Source organism: Camelus ferus, chromosome 3, assembly GCF_009834535.1.
Source record: "Camelus ferus isolate YT-003-E chromosome 3, BCGSAC_Cfer_1.0, whole genome shotgun sequence".
In the NCBI taxonomy this organism is placed as follows: domain Eukaryota; kingdom Metazoa; phylum Chordata; class Mammalia; order Artiodactyla; family Camelidae; genus Camelus; species Camelus ferus.
In genome coordinates this window covers 111682465-111701299 of record NC_045698.1, presented here as the reverse complement: position 1 = coordinate 111701299, position 18835 = coordinate 111682465, and the positions used below count along the sequence as shown (strand labels likewise).

Below are 18835 nucleotides of genomic sequence, written 5' to 3'. Positions count from 1 at the left end.
TCTAACCTGGCAAAGCTCTCAGATAGCTTTGTTGTGACTTTTGCTTCTTATAGTCTTTCAACTTGCTTGTCTTGGGCCTTAATCCCAAAGGCCTACTGAAACACTTTTCAAAGCTGCTTTTATTAAGACGCTGCAATATGAAGAGGTAATTTAACTTGAGGAATTAACTAGGGCTCAGAGGTTCTAGATTTTTGGGGGGGGGTATTTTTTTTGTATCGGGGAAGGGAGGTAATTAGGTTTATTTATTTATTTTAATGGATGTACTGGGGATTGAACCCCAGTGCTAAGCACATGCTCCACCACTGAGTTACACACTCCCCCACCAGATTCTTGATTTGGGACTTGTTACCTAGCTTCATGACAGGCAGCAATCAATTTCACACCTCCTTTCTGAAACAGTCTTCATCTGATTCAGATGATTCCTGGTTCCCTTCATCAGGAATTCTTTTCTTGCAGATTTTTTTTTTTGTCCAGCTTTTTATTATTCAAGTTTCAGCTTAAATATAATGTCATCAGACAGGCCCTAAATATTCCCTAATATTATTTTCCTCTAACATCATTCTCTGTAACATTAGCTTCTGTTTTCTTCAAGCATTTTCTACCTGCAATTATCTTAAAGGTTTCCTTGATTACTATGTTTCCTCCAAAGACCTTTAATATCAAAGAGGGCTAAGGCCTTGTCTGTCTCCTTCCTGTATTCCCCACTCCTGGCACATAGAAAAATTTGTAGAATGAAAAGCACTGTAAAATTTGAGCAGTTGGACCAAATGAACTTTAAGGTTGCTTGCAGCTTTAACATGAACATTGTCAAAAATGAGTAAGTGAACAAGAAGTGACAACAACCATTGCAATAAAACACTGAACGCTGCGTGTGTATACACCTAGGTTTTAAGAATATACACCTGCCAAGTTCTTGGGTCTGTCATAGTGTCGGGAGTGTTGTCTTTCTAGTTTCCCACAGAGGGTGAACTGAGTTTCTGAGCTTTATTATAAAGTATCTAACAAGGATATCAGTTAGCTGTCTAAATATAAAAGCATGTATCATAAAATTAGAGTGGAATAGGTTTTTAGGACACAACTATTTCAATTTACAGGGATGGAAATTAAGGCCCAGAGAAGGAAGAACATTTGGACATTTGGAACCAAATACGGCCTTGCTTAAGGAAGTATATTTGGACATTTCTAACCAAATACAGAGTTCTTCTGTCAGTGAGGAATACATATGCCAGCCACACTTCCATGTAACCGTTATTAATAATAAAGCAATACTTTATATTTGAAACGCATGTTTGACCGTGACTAGTCCCATACCCGTCGTTCTGAACGGGAGCACGGAGGATTCGTTAAAGCACGGATGACAGGACCCCAGCCCCACAGTTTCTGGTTCTGTGGGTCAGGGGGCTGGGGAGGGTGTGGAGAACCGGGAGAGTCCCAAAGGAATCGTACCAACCTTACCTCACAACTCCCTCAGCTTAACTCGCCCTCTTGGCGCCCAGAGAGAACCACAAGTCCCAGCGTGCCCCGCGCGCAGCGGGCGGAAAGCCGGGCACTTCCGCTCCACGCAGCGCCTCTGCCCCCGCGTCTCGACGTGTCACTGGCGGCGCCGCGGCCGTGGCTAGAGGAGCTCCGACTCGGGGAGTTTCAGGCGGCGGTTGGCTGCGGCTGTGACCCCGGCCTGGATCTGCCCCGGCGCGGAAGTGCTCAGGGGTCCGTGGGGAGCAGGAGAGGGAGGTGGCGGCCCGGCCGCTCGGGGCACGATGTTGAACATGTGGAAGGTGCGGGAGCTGGTGGACAAAGCGTGAGTATCGGGGGCAGTTGTGGCCAAGGCCCACGCGGGGGAGGGGCGGGGGAAAGGGAGCCGGCCCTGCGCGCGGGGCGCCAGCGTCACGCCCCCCGGCTCGGCCAGCCCCATCATGGCGGCGGCCGGCTAGCTCCCCGGCCCCGGGCCGCGTCCCGACTCGTGAGGCTGGGAAGGGACCCTTCCTCTTTCAAAGTACCCTCTTAGCCTCCTTCTCTCCTGTCCAGGCCTTCCTCACCTTGCCCCTGCCCCCACCCCTTTAGGCACTGACCCTTCGGCCAGGGGAGGGGGCGGGGTTGTCTAGAGCTGGGTCACTGCCCTGGCCGGAGAACTGTCTTGGCCCCAGGCTTTGGGCTTTGCCTCCTGGGAAGCAGCGAAAGCTTGGGGGTGGGAGACGCAGTTCATTGGGTCTCTGTGCCCCTCAGGGTGTGGTGCGGAGACCTTCGACCTGGTCGGGATGTGTCCTTTACCTTTCAATTCGTAATGAGCCTGAAGTGTTGGAGTGGGTGTTAGGTGTAACAAGTGGCCACTGTGGTCAGACTGAAGTTATCAAGAGGAGACTCATCCTTTGCTTTTCGAACACCAGGGAAGGTAGATCACCGTATAACTTACTGTGGTTCTTTTCTTCTGTTTCCTTTTCCACTACACTTCATTTTTGGAAGGCCTTTTGTTCCATTTGCTTTGATTAACAAATCATATAATTAACAAGAAATTTCCCCTAAAGAAGAAAACAACCCAGTTTTATATCCTGTTGATCTAGTTTTAACTTCCTTGACAGGTAAAATGACTAATACATAGTTGATTTTCTTTAAGACTTAAGTGATAACTTTAGTGTGTTACTACACTAGCGAAACTTTAACACTTAAATTGAGTATATCAGATACAACAGTGGTTAAACAAGGTCTTCTAGGCCAGCAGGAAATAAATTTTAAGAAATTTAATCAATCCTTCCTTTTGGGTTTTAGTGATGATGCAGTATGTGTGGTGACACAAACAGTTCATTTGTGCCACTAACCCAACTAAAATCAGGAAGTGTAGGTGGCAAACTCTTGGTTTTCTTGACACCAGGAAAAATAATTCATTAAGAAGTACAAACTGCTAGGTATATTAATTAGATCCAAGGATGTAATGTACAGCACAGGGGACATAGCCAATATTTTATAATAACTTTAAATGGAGTATAATGTATACAAATATTGAATCACTATGTTGTACACCTGAAACTAATGTAATATTATAGATCAACTATACTTCAATTAAGTAATGATTCACAGTGGCTTAGAAAATGCATCAGATAGAATTTAGAGTTTGGCCATATATTCTAATTTTCTATGCTACCAAAAGGCTGTAGAGCTAAGGAGCACAAGTTTCTTGAGTCTGCAGAACTGGATCAAGCTCTCTAACCTTGGCAAGTAACTCAACCTTGAAGTGCACCAGTTTTCTCAGATGCAGTATGAAAATAGTGCTAGATACTTACCTTAGAATGTTGTTGGGAGAGTTAAGGGCTAAGGGCTTACTTAGATAGCAGATAAAGCCCTTAATACAATATATTTAGATCAGTATTCTTTTGATAAATATAGTGAATATTCTGCATCAAGAATGAGATTAAACTTCATTAAGAGTTTGAAACTGTTTGAAAAGTGATTTTCCTTTATCAGCTATTCATATGACTATTAAACCCTCAGTCTTTTATTTTGGGTTTGTTTTGCTATTTACATACCCTTGCCTTTCAAAGATTAATAAAATCATGGTTCTTTTCCAGATCTAGGTTCATTGGTTGTTTTTTAATATATGGTATAAAGACTAGGATACCAGCTTAAATAGTCCAAAAGCCCCTACAAAAGTACCTTTTTGTTTTTAAGCCAGAGAACAGCAGAAGAAAACCTTTAAAAAACACCTTGTTATCTTAGGGAACTAAATTTGTGGTACTCAAAAATTAGAAGAGACTACATTTTTCAGGAGACAAATCAAGGCAGTGTTCCTGCTCTTATTCATTTTGTTTTGTCTTTATCAACTTTGTTACTAATCTTCAAGTGCTTCAGGTTAAATTTGCCATGTAACTAGTTATCAAGTCATCTAATGGAGGAGCTGTTTTGAAAAGTAACTTCTGTCTTCCTTTTCATTACCCAATTTAGAATGGAGACTTGAAGGAAGTTATTCAAGAACTTGTAAGAATGTTGCCACCAAGGACTTTTAAAGCTTTCGTGGGTGTTTGACACATGATATTAAGATTAGAACATGAGGTTATTTTACTGATAATACTCAGGCTTTACTTTTCATCTTTCACTGGTAGGAGAGAAATTCTTCCTCCCAAATGTAAGCATTTAACAGAACCAGTGCCAGTGGTATTATGTTCAACTGTACTATTCACCTTAAATTGCCATAATGGAGGTGAAGCAGATCCTTTTTGGATTATCAAGGGGATGGGTGATGAGGAAACAATGAAGAGATTAAGGACAACTCTGAGAGCTTGGTTTAAAAGAAATGAGTGTTTATAAGGTAGAAAGAGCACTGGTGAGGGGTTTGGGTGAGTTAGGTTCCGATTCTGACACTGCCTTTAAATTAACCTTATGTATAATTTGAGACAGAATCACATGACTCTCCAGATCTTGGATTCCTTATCTTTAAAATGATAGGAATGGACTATAGTAAGACTTTTTACAACTTTGCTGGCATTTTAGAGACATGAATTTTCATCAGGGGAAAAAAATGGAACAGGTATTTCATAATAGCAGGTGAATTTTATAAAATCATCCTCTAGAGACACTTTCAGCTGAAAAAGGAATTTTTTTGAGTGGCAATCAATAAATGTTATATTTAAATGCTTTGTGCAGTAAATAAGTGCAACCCATGACTCAGGAAAACTAGGACTTTTATTTAGCATGTATCCTTACCCAATGAGGTTTACTTCAGAAAGAAAAATGTGTTCTTGCAAAGTGTGTTCTCTGGAGCTACTGTTAGATTCAGTTTGGTGGCATTTCTTAAGTATAATGGTAGATTTCAAATATTGGCTTTTGAGATTTTGAAGACTTTTATGGAAGATTGGGGAGATATTTTCTACAGTTGTTGCACCTCCTGGTGGTATTAAATGGCCCTGTTTTGCAGAACATTGTGGAACTGAGGAAAAGAAGATAAAGCCATAGGCCAGCCAGAGGTTGGAGTGCCAATTTCCTCCCACTGGTCTCAAGTTGCATAAAAGGCAGCAATGGCAGGAAAGAATAAATGATACCACTCCCACCAGCTGGGACTAGCTTGAGCATTGTCATCCTGTGACCTGCCTCCCTTTATTTAAGGCTATAATAAAATTGGATACTTTTATGTTTTGTTATCCCGTATGTGGTATAAATTGAAAGTTGCTGCAGTTTTCTTATATTTTTTTCTCCAAATTTTTGGAATGTCGTGAAGGTAACATGGTAGTGGTAGATCAAACTGCTGCTTACTGTTCAAGCCTAACCAATCCTTCTCTTTCATGAAGGGAGTAACATTAATGGTAAATCTGTTTCATCAGTGGCCCTTAATTCTTTTTATGATAGTGATTCAAACAGCGCTGGCCAAGGTCCTAAGGCAGCTGCTATAGATACTCCATTTTAAGACATTCTTCTTAAGCATAATGTGCATCCTCCCCCCAAGTTGATTTTTTTGGTGTTATTTGCATGTTTTTAGTTCCTAACTGTTCACATAATATAACTGTGGAAACTACTGTTCTAGTCTAGCTAACCCCAGAGGGAAAACCTTGTGTTATTTATAGAAAATATTTCATTCGGTTATTTCAACAGATAATACATTTATTATTTATTGAAATAGTGCTATATTTTCTGAACTTGGAAAAATGCAATATCTGCCTGCAAGAAACTTGCCGTTACAGAATGCTACAACTTGAACTTATCATTGGTTTTCCTTCTCTTTGAATCCTCAGGTATTTCCCTCCTTATTTCTCCTATCTTACCAGTAAATCTCTGTTCAGTTTGCTTCTTAGAACTTGAAAACAAAGATAATTGACAGCTTTCTAGTCTCCCCATATCAGCTTTTCTTTGAACCAATTATAGATAATTATTGCTCAAACAATAAATTCATTATCTTTTATCTCTTCTGGTAATGGTTCACTGGTAGATATTAAGAATTTTGTTCCAAAGAAAGGTGAGTTTATCTTTGCCAGCATTTAAGAGTGATTATCTGTAGTTTAGTCTATTCAGCACTACTGTCAAGGTGCTTTTAAAAAGCATTTAGCCACCTCTTATGTTTTCCTGTGCCCTTTAGTGCTAGTTTACAAGTAGTTTTTCATCCGTTTACTGATACATCTGCTAAAAATATTTGGTCTTTTTTATTTTAAGTACCGCTCGCTAGTACTCCCAGGTTTTACAGTATGACTCCACAGTTTTCTGTGCTCTTATATTATTTCTTATTTCCAATGTTTGTTTAATGTTTCTTCTAAGGAAGAGTATAGGCAACTTATAATGAAGAAGTTTTATTGTTTTGTCTTTCATCGTTAGATCTGTCTAGCTGGAATTTGTTTTTTGGCTTTTATTACGGAAAATTTCAAGTATATCAAAAAAAATGGAGGGACTGTTATAATGAACTTCTGTTTACTTATGATCTGGCTTCAACAGTTTGGCCAATCTTGCTTCATCTGTGACTCTACCTGCAACCCCCTACTCCATATTATTTGGAAGCAAATTCCAGACACTGTATAATTTCAGTATATTAATCTCCGAAAGTTAAAAGAGTCATCTTTATTTTAACCATAACCACAATACCGTTATCACACCTTTTAAAAAAGGCGATAACTTAATATCAAATGTCTAGTCAGTATTCATTTCTCAGTTACCTCATAATTCCTTTTTGATGTTTCTGATTGGTGGATATATCTCTTTATTCTCTTAAACTATAGGTTCAACCTCTATCTTTTTTTTCCTCTTGCAATTTATTTGTTGAAGAAACTGAGTTCTTTGCATTTCTCTCAGTCTAGAGTTTGGTAATTGAATCTGCATGGGGTTTTTAAAATTTTTCTCTAACCTCTGTTTCTTCCAATTTGGTTACTGTATCTAGTAACTTGATAAATTCATGTTTCAGTTTTGGGGACAGCAGGACTACTTCATAGATTCAAAGTACATTTTTTAGTACCTGTAATTTCTTATGTATAAAGATTTAATTCTTTTCAGTCTCAGCTGACATTACTTAACATTCTAGGACAATATATTTAACTGTTTATTTTTTTTTAAGGTCTCATTTCATATGAGCTTCCATTGTTTAGTCTATGAGCGTTTATCCATTTATACTTTTCTATATTAAGTTGCTAGCTATATACACCCTTCTATACATAGGCACCTCCATGTGGTATTTAAGGGACCTGGGAAGAAGTTTGTGGCTCAGAGATCAGAACGGGACTGAAATCCTAGATCCCCCGCTAAGAAATGGTAATCTTGGGCATGTGAACAGTATCTCTAAACTTTGTCATCTATAAAATGGAGATATTTATTTTACAGGGTTCTTGTGAGGATTAAATTCATAGCATTTGACATAAAATAAACTCTTGAAACACTTATTATTGTGAAATGCACAAAATAATTTATAGCATCTAGAAAAAAGTCAAAAGAATATAGTGTTTGAAAGAATAAAGAAAATGTCAGACTAGATTACTTACAAGTATGTAAGAACTGTGTCTTAATCTATGAATCATTATTTTCAGTGGGTACTTACTCTCCTAAAACTGTTCACGTGAATAGACATCTTATCCTGTGTATAGGAAAATAATAAAAATATCTTTTATGTGTACTTTGAATTTACCAGAGCATAAATGCTTTTACTTTAATGTTGTCAAGCATATTACAGAAATACATCTTTCGAAAGACATATTAAGGAATAGTCTTTGGAAAGACATTGCATTTTCCATCTGCTAATTTTTATTCAGTTTGTTTTGTATTTTCTAAGGGTTTTAAAGATACTGCTAATGTAAAATATTTCTTCTAAAATGTAAAAAGATTTATTTTATGGAGGCAAGTTGAAGTTGACAATTTATCCTTAAAGAGATTGAACAAAATCAAGAAAAGAACCTTCTAAAATATGCTGTCCACTTCCGTCATGTCTGACAATAGCTGAACAGTATGTACAAGGTAAGCACATTGCAGAAAGGGCCTTCAAGGTTTTCAGCACAGTCTCCCAAATTATATAATAGAAAAAAAGACATGCAGTGAAAATTCAGTTTCTTGTTTTTCTTGCCATTTGCTTTCATGCATTTTAGCAAATCATTAAAGAAAAATATGTATTCATTGATCACTTGTAAATTTTTTTAAATGGCTTAAGATTGTATGATTAAAACTTTTTATTTGCAGTTAAACCACCATGGTTAAATAATACCCTTAGTTTGATATGTTTGGCTTATAGTTATAAGTTTGATACTGAATGGGCTTCTGAAGTGTGGCTCATTTGTCATGAAGCCAAATAAAAATTTTAACCCTGTAGTCTGTTCTGCACACAGCAACAAGAGTGATTCTTTAAAACTATTAAGTCTCATCTTCTTAGAACTCTGCAGCCGCTTCTCATTTTGCTTCTGCCCAGCCTCTAGTTGATCTGGCTCTACTGCTCCCTCTGACCTCATCTACCACCACTCCCTTTTTCTTTCAATGTTTCTGTATAAAATGCCTGTGTTCAACACGTCAGTCTTTCCCCTCTGCTTCCTTTATTTGCATGTACCCATCTAGTGCCTCTGGGATGTAAGCTCCTTGAGGGTAGGGACTTTGTGATGTTTACTGTATTACTAACTCCTCAAACAGTGTATGACATAGAATAGGTGTTCAGGATATATTTTTGAAATTTGGTAAGTTGATTTATATTACCGAGGAAATCATCTAAGCCCAGATATTTCTAATAAAAGCTAATGGTTATTCAGCATTTGCCATGTGCCAAGAACAGTAGTGACAAAATTATTCTTCTTAATTTATGGATGAGGAAACTGGCCACAGAGACGTCCAGAAACTTGCCTGAAGTAACATCTAGAAAGTAGAGTCTGGATTAGTCTGCTTTCAGAACATATATTTAACAGTTTTTGCTAACTTTTACAAGACATTATTCACTGTAAGAAAGGTGAATTACTATTGTATGCCTTACACAAGTTAAAAATTACTTGGAAAAATTTGTGATACTTAAGTTTCTGAACCAAATTTAGTGTTTATTCCTTTTTCCCTTTTATGTACCTCTCATAAAAGAAAAGTGTTCTAGCCGCTTGCAGTCCCTTGAATAATGCTTGTAAGAGAGATGCTCCTCAGTGAAAGAGACACAAACAGTTGTTCCGTAGGTGAAAAAAGAAATCTTATGCTAGTGTTCTGAACATGCTTGCTGTAATTAATCCTAAAAAAGATGTGGTGACAGTCAGGGGCTATATTATGTACTTCAGAATTAGTCCTCTGTAACCAGCTTCCACAGCTATAATAAGTTTTACACAATTGTTTGATCTTTATACTGTGGTCAGTTAGCTTTGCCTATAGCGCTATGTCACATTAACCTGTGATTTAGGCACAAGTTTTCCCAATTTTTCTTATGTTCAAATTGGATAATTTAAGAACAGTTTTCCTTTGTCTGTTATGTACCTATCCAAGTAGTAGGATTTTGGCATAGGTTGTAAATGTCTAAATGTTGTACAGTAACTGAAATTACATTACTGATATCCTTACTAACCTTGGCCATATCTTATAAGGGTCCTTCAGTGAGTGCTTATTAAATATCTGCCAAAAGCACTGTAGCATAGTTTAAGCTGAGAGACCGATCTTATGGTTCCAGTGGCAGCTTATGATTCTGTAAAGTGGATGCATATGAAAAGCACATGTATAGATGCTTGGTGTTTTTGTTATTGTTGTTCTTTTGTATTTGTTTGGTTGGTTTTTTGAGAACTTAAGAGGAAAAATTATATAGGTTTCAGAATTTTTGTGGATGAGGTTCTGGAAACAGTTTCCTTTTTGTCAGAAAAATTGAGTCTAGTTTTTGGGATTTGGAAATGCATTTGAGTAAATCTAAGTTTACTCAGTCGGTGGAAAATAGGGGAAATTATTGGTGACTTAACTTTTAAATTTTATAAATATATCAAGTATTTGAGTGCTTTGAGGTAGTTCTACAAACTTATCACTGAGGTGCAAGATTTCTCATTTAATCATTCTATTGATAGGATGTTTTTACTTACATACTTTCAGTTAGTGTTTGATATTTGGCAGTGCATCTGAACTTAATGAAATGGAAGTGAAAATATTTACAAGTGAGGTAATCAACCTGTGCAGTATCAAGCATTGTGTCTACAAAGATGTAATTTTCACATATTGCCCCAGTGCAGGCTGTCTCTTCATTTTATCATTCTCTTTAGAAGATTTTATGCTTTTTAAAAAGTTTACCTAATTTTAGTACTGCTAGATTGTTCTCATAGAGTCAAATAATACATTTAACAAAATTACCTTAACAGGGTATTTTCAGTAGGGTGCCACATATTTAAAAAGATCATTTGTCATGAGTATGCCCAAGCTGAGCAAATTTCCTTGGGTTTCCATTTTATTTTTAAGTGAGGGGTGTGAGGAATACTTGAACGGGAGACATCATAAGTCAGGAGACTTTGTCCATTTCTGTAAGTTTGTAAAACTATATGGATAAGGTATACCTCCCATGACTGTTAAGAGAATTAAATGAGTTAATATATTGTGAAAATGTCTACCCTTGTGTTCTCAAGAAATTCTTGCTCTTTGCTTTTGTTTTGTTTTAATTTTGTCATTGTGAGAGAGCTTTAAAAAGCTGTGACCCAAAATTAAATGATATAGGTGAACAAAGACTCATTCCTTAGATTAGTTCTAATTAGTAGGAATTTAAAAGTTGGCAAAACTTTTACTATTAAAATTATTTTAGTGGCTACTGTTTTATTATACCTGTAAAAACTAGAATTGGGATCTATAATGCAAGTAATTCTTAGTCTATACATTTTTTAACACCTTGGATATTTGATTTGCTTGTGAAACCAGTCTAAAATATGATATTTCTTGATTAGAAATATGTCATGCTGTCCTTTTTATTTGTTTGTTTGTTTAAAAAAATAGTTTATTTACTAAGTAACCTATGCAAGTGGCCCCAGGCAACTGTCAGCAATAGGAAAGGATGTTTCACACTTAAAACGTATCCACAAAAACAATGCAAGTCTGCTCTAAGGACAAAGTAGCACCGTCTGGTTGTTGAATAGGAGTAGTAGCCCCGTATTTTTTAAAAAATACGGACCTTGGGAGCTGAGGCTTTCAAAATTTATTAGAAACTGGATTTGAGGAACTTGTACTTGAATTGATAATGTGTATCACAAGTTGTACAGCTGAATTTGTAATGACTGTTATTTTCAAATAAATATTTTATGCTAAATATTTGACTAAAAGTTTTTCTAGTAAGTGGGAATAGCTGTCCTAGTTTATGATTTAGAGTTATAAATATTCTATTACTGTTATATCTAAATATAACATTTTGCTAGCTTTTAACTTTTGTCATATATGGTAATAGATTACATAAAATACTGTGTTACATGAAAACTTTGTAACCAGAACAATCCTGTGAGCATCACTGAGGTGTGATGGGCCTATTTATTAGTTGTGTGAAATGTCTAACCTTTAGATTTTTTACTCATGTAAGTACTTAAGATTGCTTGACATGTTAACATGGTTTGGGGGAAGAGGGTGTGGTGGTTGGTGTACCAAGAGAATAAGATTTGTATAACTCAATTACTAATTGTTCCTTTTACTATAACTTAAGTATAAAATAAAATGGTATTATAAAGATCAGGTGACCCTAAATTTCATAATGTGTGCTAACTCTGATAAACTTCCTTTACGTTAAAATGTATATGTTCTGTTTCTAAAAGCATATTGTATAATTTTCACTTTCTCAATGAAGGAATGGTAGCACTTGAGAAAGCTAGTTATTGCCTAATATGACACTAAAATACATGTTCTTTAAATTATAGAATCCAGCAAATGACATTTTGAAATGAAAAAGAAATAAACCAGCCAGTCCTTTCATGAAGTTTGACTATGTTCCAACTTATGTGTGTTACTTAGAGGGGCAGTTCTAGGCAAAAAAAATTTTTTTATTGAGGTAAGATTCACATAGCATAAAATTAACCATTTTAATCCAGTAGAATCCAGTGGCATTTAGCACATTCACAGGGTTGTGCAATAAGACAGATTTTTAAAGAACTTTTTATTTTGAAATTAAAAGTTTCAAGGCTAGTAAAGAGAACACCTGTATACCCTTTATCCAGATTCACCAATTTTTAAGATTTTGCCCTATTTGCTTGTCATTTTCCTACTCCTTTACTGTCTTGTCTGTAGGTGCGCACACGCCCACACACACACACACTCTTCTGATCCATCTGAAAGTAGGTTACATGCCTCAGGACTTAAGTGTACATTTTCTAAGAACAAGGATTATTCTCCTATATGGCTATGATATAATAACCCGATTCAGAAGATTGAACATTGAAACAATAATTTTATCTTTCTGAAGTCGATACTCCAATTTTGTCAGTTACTCCACTCTAGTACAAAATTCAGCCCAGGATCATGTGAAATAATTGTCATGGCTCTTTCCTTTAATGAAGAGTTCCTTAACCTTTCTTTCCTAACAAAAATGACGGCGCTTTTGAAGATTACAGGCCAGTTATTTTATATGATATTCCACAATTTAAGTTTAGCTGATAGTTCCTCAGTTTACGTATTCTGAGCTGGAAAATTATATTAAGTGATGTGTCCTTTTCAGGAGGAAAACATTTTTTGTATGTTCCTCATTAGTGATGTTAATTTTGACCACTCAGTCAAGGTGTTGTCTCATTGCAACTAATAACTAGTCTGTAGGGAGAGACTCTGAGACCCCTTCCCCTCCTCATCACACTCCTCCCTAGACTTAGCATCTGCTGATTCTAACTTGAGCCAGTCTTTACTATAATGGTTACAAATGGTGTGCTCATCCCTCCCCTTCTCTCCATAGTTATCAGTTTACTTTAAGCATGAGCTCTCATTTTTTTCTTTCCTCCATTCCTCCTTCATGGTTTTTCATTTTATTCAGTGAGCTGTAATCAATTATAGTCCTTACTTATTTCAGTACTTAAATTGTCACCAATTTAGCCAGCAAGAGCCCTGTAAAGCTGGCCTGTGTCCTTTTGACATGCCTGCCTGCCTGTCTGTCTATATCTATTTAGAACACTTTCTCACTTTCTGGCACAAGAGGTTTCATTGATTATCCTATATTTTCACTACTTCATCCCTGGAGTCAGCCATTTCTGTAAGGACTCCTGGTTTTGCTTCCTTTTAGCAGTGAGGCAGATTTTAAAAAGAGGTTACATGGTGGATTACATAGAGAGATTTTTGTCATAATTAAGATGTTACTAGAACTTATGTGTAGGAGCACCTCCAGTACTGAGAATTGGTACATGGGACAAAGACTTTTGAAAGTGTGCTGGTGCTGGTATTTTTCTTTTGGATAATTAATGTTTTGTTTTTGTATTTTTAAACAGTAACAGAAAAAGATTTATGAAGGATGCTACATTGGTGTTCTCTCCTGTTTTTCCCACCTCCAGCAGTTTTTCCCATCTCCATAAATCAGTGAAGTATGAAAAGACAAAAATTAAAGCATATGTATACAAGTGTATATATTGTGCATAAGCTGATTATGTCAATAAAATGCTCTCATAGAATGTACTTTTTCTAAGATATTTCATGGTACAACCATCTACCTGTAACTCACATACTAATGCCTTATAACTCCTGTTTGGCTCTTAAATTGTTTACAATTTAAACTGGGATCTGATTGCTGAGTAATTTAAGCCTCAGTAATGGCAGCACTATTCTAATTAGAATGCTGGATGTTGACACTTTATTTAGCAAACAAATATAAAATACCTACGTTTGTGACGTTTGTAGAGATAAGTATTGAGGATTAATTTTCTGTAGATAATCGTGGGATGTATATCTTAAGTGTATGCTTGGGCCTATTTACCCCCAAACCAAATAGATAATTTGTTTGGAATATGAAATCCTTTTGACTTAAGTTGGAAAAAAACTAACCAAATGTTGAGAGTCACATTTTCCCAATAATTAAAAAGAATAACTGTATATGTAAAAATGTTTAAAAGCAGCAAAACTACACAATTCAAAGTAATTAAATACAAGTAATTTGAAATTAAGAGTAGAGGAGCTTGAGAAATTTGCTGGAGGTACAGCACTGGTGTTTGAATATCCCTTTGGCCATGTTGAGATTTATAAGGAATAATTTTAAAATTATAACAATACATAATTAACAATCCTTTTAGACTGATAACATTTTTTAGATACGAGTTTTTTGAATATATAGTGATACTCATCTTTTATTGAATGAGTTAAAGTATATTCCTGATGTTTGTATACCCTCTGATAAACAAAATTCAAATTATAGGTATGCTTCTTATGTCTGAAACCCAGATGATAAATAGAATGAGGTATTGTACTAGGGACCACAGGAAGCCAGAAGATAACCTGGCTTATTCATTTAATGAATATTTATTGATCATCTGGAACTCTTTCAGATTCTTGAAGTACAGTTGTAAATAAGTTTCGATGGGGAGAGAGGTAAATAAAAAAGAACAAGTAAACTTTTTAAAATATTATGAGGAAAAGGTGCTGAAGTAGAGAATGATGAATGGGGCTGTTTTAATCAGGGTGGTTGGAAGAGGCCTTTCTGAGGATATGGTATCTGCATTAAGACTTAAAGAATTTAAAGTAGAACACACAGAGTAAAGGAAAGAGTGTGTTCCAGAGAGAGGACACAAAGTGAGCAAAGACCCAGAGTGGGGAAGGAGCTGGTGAGAAAGCTGGAGAAGAGTGTGGCAAGAGCATGGAAGGAGCCAGGTGGGCTCAGGGATTTGTAGGCCATTGCATAGAGTTTAGATTTATTGTAAGTGTGTTAAGCCAGTGAGGAATTTTGATAGGCGGAGTAATGAAATGATCCCACTTATGTACATTGCTTTCAGTACTGAGTTAAATAATGGATCAGGAGCTGGGAATGGGGTAAGAGGAAGAGGGGGCTTGGTTAAAATCATAATTATAACATAGCAATTAGGAGCATAAAGTCTGGACCTTTATCTCTGGAGTCATACCACCTGGGTTCAAATCTTCAGCACACTACTTAATGGTTGTGTGGCCTTGAGTGAGATACTTAACCTCTTTGTGCCTCAGTTTCCTCATCTGTAAAAATGGGTATAATAAGATTGTCTCATAGAGTTGTTAGGATTGGATAAATTCTTTATAAAGGGCTTAGGACATTGCCTGGCCCATAGAGTTATATAAGTCTTTAAAAAACCAATTATAAATATGCCGTCTTATGGACTAGAATGTGAAGCAGTTGATAAAATGTGTTCATTTGCCTCTGCCACTTGTGTTACTTCAGAAGGAACACACAAGAATTACTGCTATACAGTCTTTGTTTTGCTCGGTTCTCCTGTAGTAATAGATTTTGCAAAGTGAGGGCCTGGTCCAGTACGTACGAGTTTCAGTTAACAGGGTGCATGTAAAGCAAGGGCTGCTTGTGTATTAGAATTACAACTATAGAAGTGAAATCCATGATGCTCCCTGATCCATAGTTGACACTGAGCATAAGTAGGAGGTTTAAAGGTTTGGAAGTATTTTTTTCAGCCTTAAATTTTATGTTTAGCTCTTCAGCTATTTCTGTGGGAGACAGAAGTCTTGTGCCAAAATATATTAACGTTTTCAACCTTTCATGTAGGGATCAAAAAGTTAATTTTAGGGGCTATAGTAAACTAACAAGTCTTTCTGGCTGTGACCCCAAAAGACCTGGGATTGAAATGTTCCATGACAGTTTTTAAAGAAAATTTTGTGAGGTTTGTATTTCTCTTGTCACTTTTGTGTTTTTGTTGGTCAGAGGCTGTTTATTTTAGTCCTCTCCATTCATATCTTAATCTGTATTCTCTTCCGTTGCCCTCCTCTGTTACCAAAATATCATAGATTTCATTTATGTGTTTACTGGTCAGTTGTTAAATACCCATTTTATGTGAGGCGTTCATTGTTAGTCACTGAGAGGGAACCAGAAATGCATAATGGGTAGTACAGTCAGTCCTGGTTCTTTGAGGTAGTTTTGTTTTACAAAGTCACTGCAAATACTGAACCTCTATTCCTAGAGGAAATACAGGGTTAGATTCCTCTGGGGCTCTGGTCACAACATTTTTATCAACCAGTTAGTGTGTAACCTTTGTTTATATAAGTTTCTATTTTAAAGACACCTTCTTTATATATATAGATATAGATATAGATTCATTAATATTGAACTCAGAGTCAACTACACTATACCTTATGCCAAACAGAGCTTATCTAACATAGATATTTTCTCTGTAAGGTACATTATAACATTCTTACTCTTAGAAGCACTAGATAGCACTTTAGCACTAGGCTTGGGGGCCATACTAAACAAAGGAATCAAGAAAAAGCATAAAGATCTGAAAAAACCTAACACTGAATAGACCAGGGGAAAGGACATTTGTTTACAGTATGAGAACTGAAACAAGAAGACAGAGCATCACCTTTTTGACCTCAGCTGGGAATGTGTGACAGATGACTCATTCTTTGCTTTTCACAAATGGCCATGAAAATGTCGTGAATATTGATTTTGGTGTTACAAATACAATTTTAGTGAGCAGATAAACTAACAAATACCGAGTCCTCAAATAATCAACTCTGCTTGTTTTTTTAAAACTTACAATATATTAAGGGGGTTAAGATAAATTCATGCATAGCTATTGTACAAGGCAGAGTATAATTCATCAGAGTTAAAATGTAATGTTTATTCCATCACAGGAAAGGGAGAATATGGGTTGGAAAGAGGAAGGCTTCATTTTGCATCTTTGTTAAAAACTAGTTTTGATTTTAAATGATAGAAGAGGTGGGGATTCCGAGGGTGAATAGTTAACTGAAGTAAGAAAGTAAAGGGCATGTTTAAATTTCAGCTAGTAATATAATTACCTCATAAAAGAAATGAAACAGAAGTAATGGGAGAAAAGGCTAGATAGATAGGTTGAGGCCAGATCGTGCAGGTCCTGATCACTAGTTTAGTTAGGACTTTGTTTAGTCAGAGGAAGGAAGCTATTTAATAATTTTAGTCCTTTCGTTCAGTTACTCAATAAATACTTACTACATGTCTGCTGTCATCAACCTGTTCCAGGTACTGATGATCTTTAAGTGAGTAAAACAGTTTGTGTCTTCTGGATGCTTTCAGTCCAGAGAGGGAAGCAGGCAAGTAAACAAACATGCTGTTATATATATAGTACACTGGGTTTAGTTTTAGTTCAAGACAGTGGAAAGCACATTATATGCTTTGCTGTGTAGCTAAGCTAAAATCTGATGATGAAGTGGAGTTAGTTGAGGGGGCAGGGATGGGTGTCCAGAGGACTTAGAGAGAACAGCAGTTGCACAGAGCTGGAGGTGAGAATGACAGTGATGGGACTGAAGAAATAAATTGGTATCTCACATGAAGGGCCTTTTTTTTGCCATGTTAGGGAATGTGGCTTTCATCTTGAAGGTAATAAGGAAGCCTTTGCTACATTTAAAATCAGGGCTCAAATAGGTAGGATTTGTGTTTCAGCAGGAGTTTACTTTGGCTCTAGTGTGTTGGGAGATAGAGGAGAAGCAGAGACACTAGTTACAAGGTTGTTGGCATGAGAAATGGTAGTCCCCCTGGACCATGGTGGTGGGAGTGTGGATAGGGAAAAGTACAGGGACATATTTGAGAGAAATTTAGAAAACAGAATTGGAAAGGAATGGATTGGAGGCTGGTTAGGAAGAGGGGAGAAAAGTAACGAATAGTGATACTTAAGCCATAAGCCTGAATGGTATCACTGATACAGGAGGAGGGAAATGTTTGGGGGGAAGGTTGTGATGAATTTGTGGTAGACAAACATGGCCAACACTAAATATTAGGAAGATGAATCTGATTGCGGTTTAGAAGATGAATAAAAGGAGAATACACCCAGAATGGAGAGATTGTTAAATCCGTTTACAGGAGCTTAGGCTCGAGGTGAGTGCCGGTATTTTTAACGCAGAATGAACAGGTCTTGGAAATTAATGGGAAGTAGGCAGTGAGGAAAGGACTCCCAGAGATGACTCCGAACACCCCAGCAGCTGTACCACCCTGCCCGGCTTTGTGATGTGCCCTGAGGTCGTGTATCAAGATGGAAAACAGTTAAGCTACCTTCATGTTGCTCCCTGTCAGATACATAGAAACTAGCACATTATTGTTAAAAAGCAGCTCTAATTATAAGAGTAATCAATTTTTCCACCCTTAGGACTTGATAAAGTTACTTTCTTTTTGAGTATCTCATGTACATATTTAATTGATCCTTAAGAAAAATGTTACCTCTGCAAGAGGGAGCCCAGAAAAGCAGCTGCTAGTGGGGAGAGGTATCCGCGTCTTTTCCCCTGCTCTTGGCTGAGTTTCTTTTTGTTTAGCTATGCATTATAATATGTAAAATAAGTAAATTGTGCAGGAAAAAAAGATGTTGAACATAGGGTTATTAAATGAGGATTAAGAAATTAAAACGTAAAGCAAAAAAAAAAATAAAGTGAGAACTTTGAAGGGATTGGAATAAAGTTTAAAAGTGTTTAAAAACCAAGGGGAGAAAAGGGTACAAAAAGAGTAAAAACAGATGAAACTTAAACAAGATTGAAAATTAAGATCAACAGTAAAGTTTCAGTCAAGAGTTTTTTTTTAAATATGACAAAAATAAATGAGTTGTAGGAAAAAGGCTGTAAAACAGCCAACAGGTAAGAGTTTAAACACATAAAAATAAAAGGTTAAAGGAAAAGCTATTAATTAGGTAAAAAATAAGAAATAACAAATATTAAAAGCAGTGGTAAGATAAAAAGTATAAACTGACAACATTTTTGGAAGTTTGGAAAAGAGGACCATTAAAAAAAAAATAATATATACAGAAGTGGGTTTCTTGGGACACTTAACAGAATGCTCCAGAGAAAAGGTATGTTGTCCCCAAAG

General features: G+C 36.5%; 2 protein-coding genes and 1 long non-coding RNA gene across 8 annotated transcripts in view; 2 read left to right on the top strand and 1 right to left on the bottom strand.

Annotated features, from left to right (window-relative positions):
* LSM11 (LSM11, U7 small nuclear RNA associated) overlaps window positions 1-18835 on the bottom strand; it is a 770814-nt gene that overhangs the window by 676320 nt on the left and 75659 nt on the right. The window lies entirely within an intron of this gene.
* Window positions 1566-18835, top strand: part of CLINT1 (clathrin interactor 1) — a 54137-nt gene continuing 36867 nt past the window's right edge. The window contains exon 1 of one of the 2 annotated variants that reach the window (XM_006177963.2): window positions 1566-1798. In XM_006177963.2, the coding sequence (XP_006178025.1) occupies window positions 1758-1798 (41 nt within the window). In that variant the 5' untranslated portion in view covers window positions 1566-1757. The remainder of the gene's footprint in view (window positions 1799-18835) is intronic. The other variant, XM_006177964.2, reaches the window with a different exon arrangement.
* LOC116662799 lies at window positions 7995-18400 on the top strand. The gene is made up of 2 exons (XR_004318866.1): window positions 7995-11899; window positions 13317-18400. It is a non-coding gene; the product is annotated as an uncharacterized LOC116662799 (long non-coding RNA).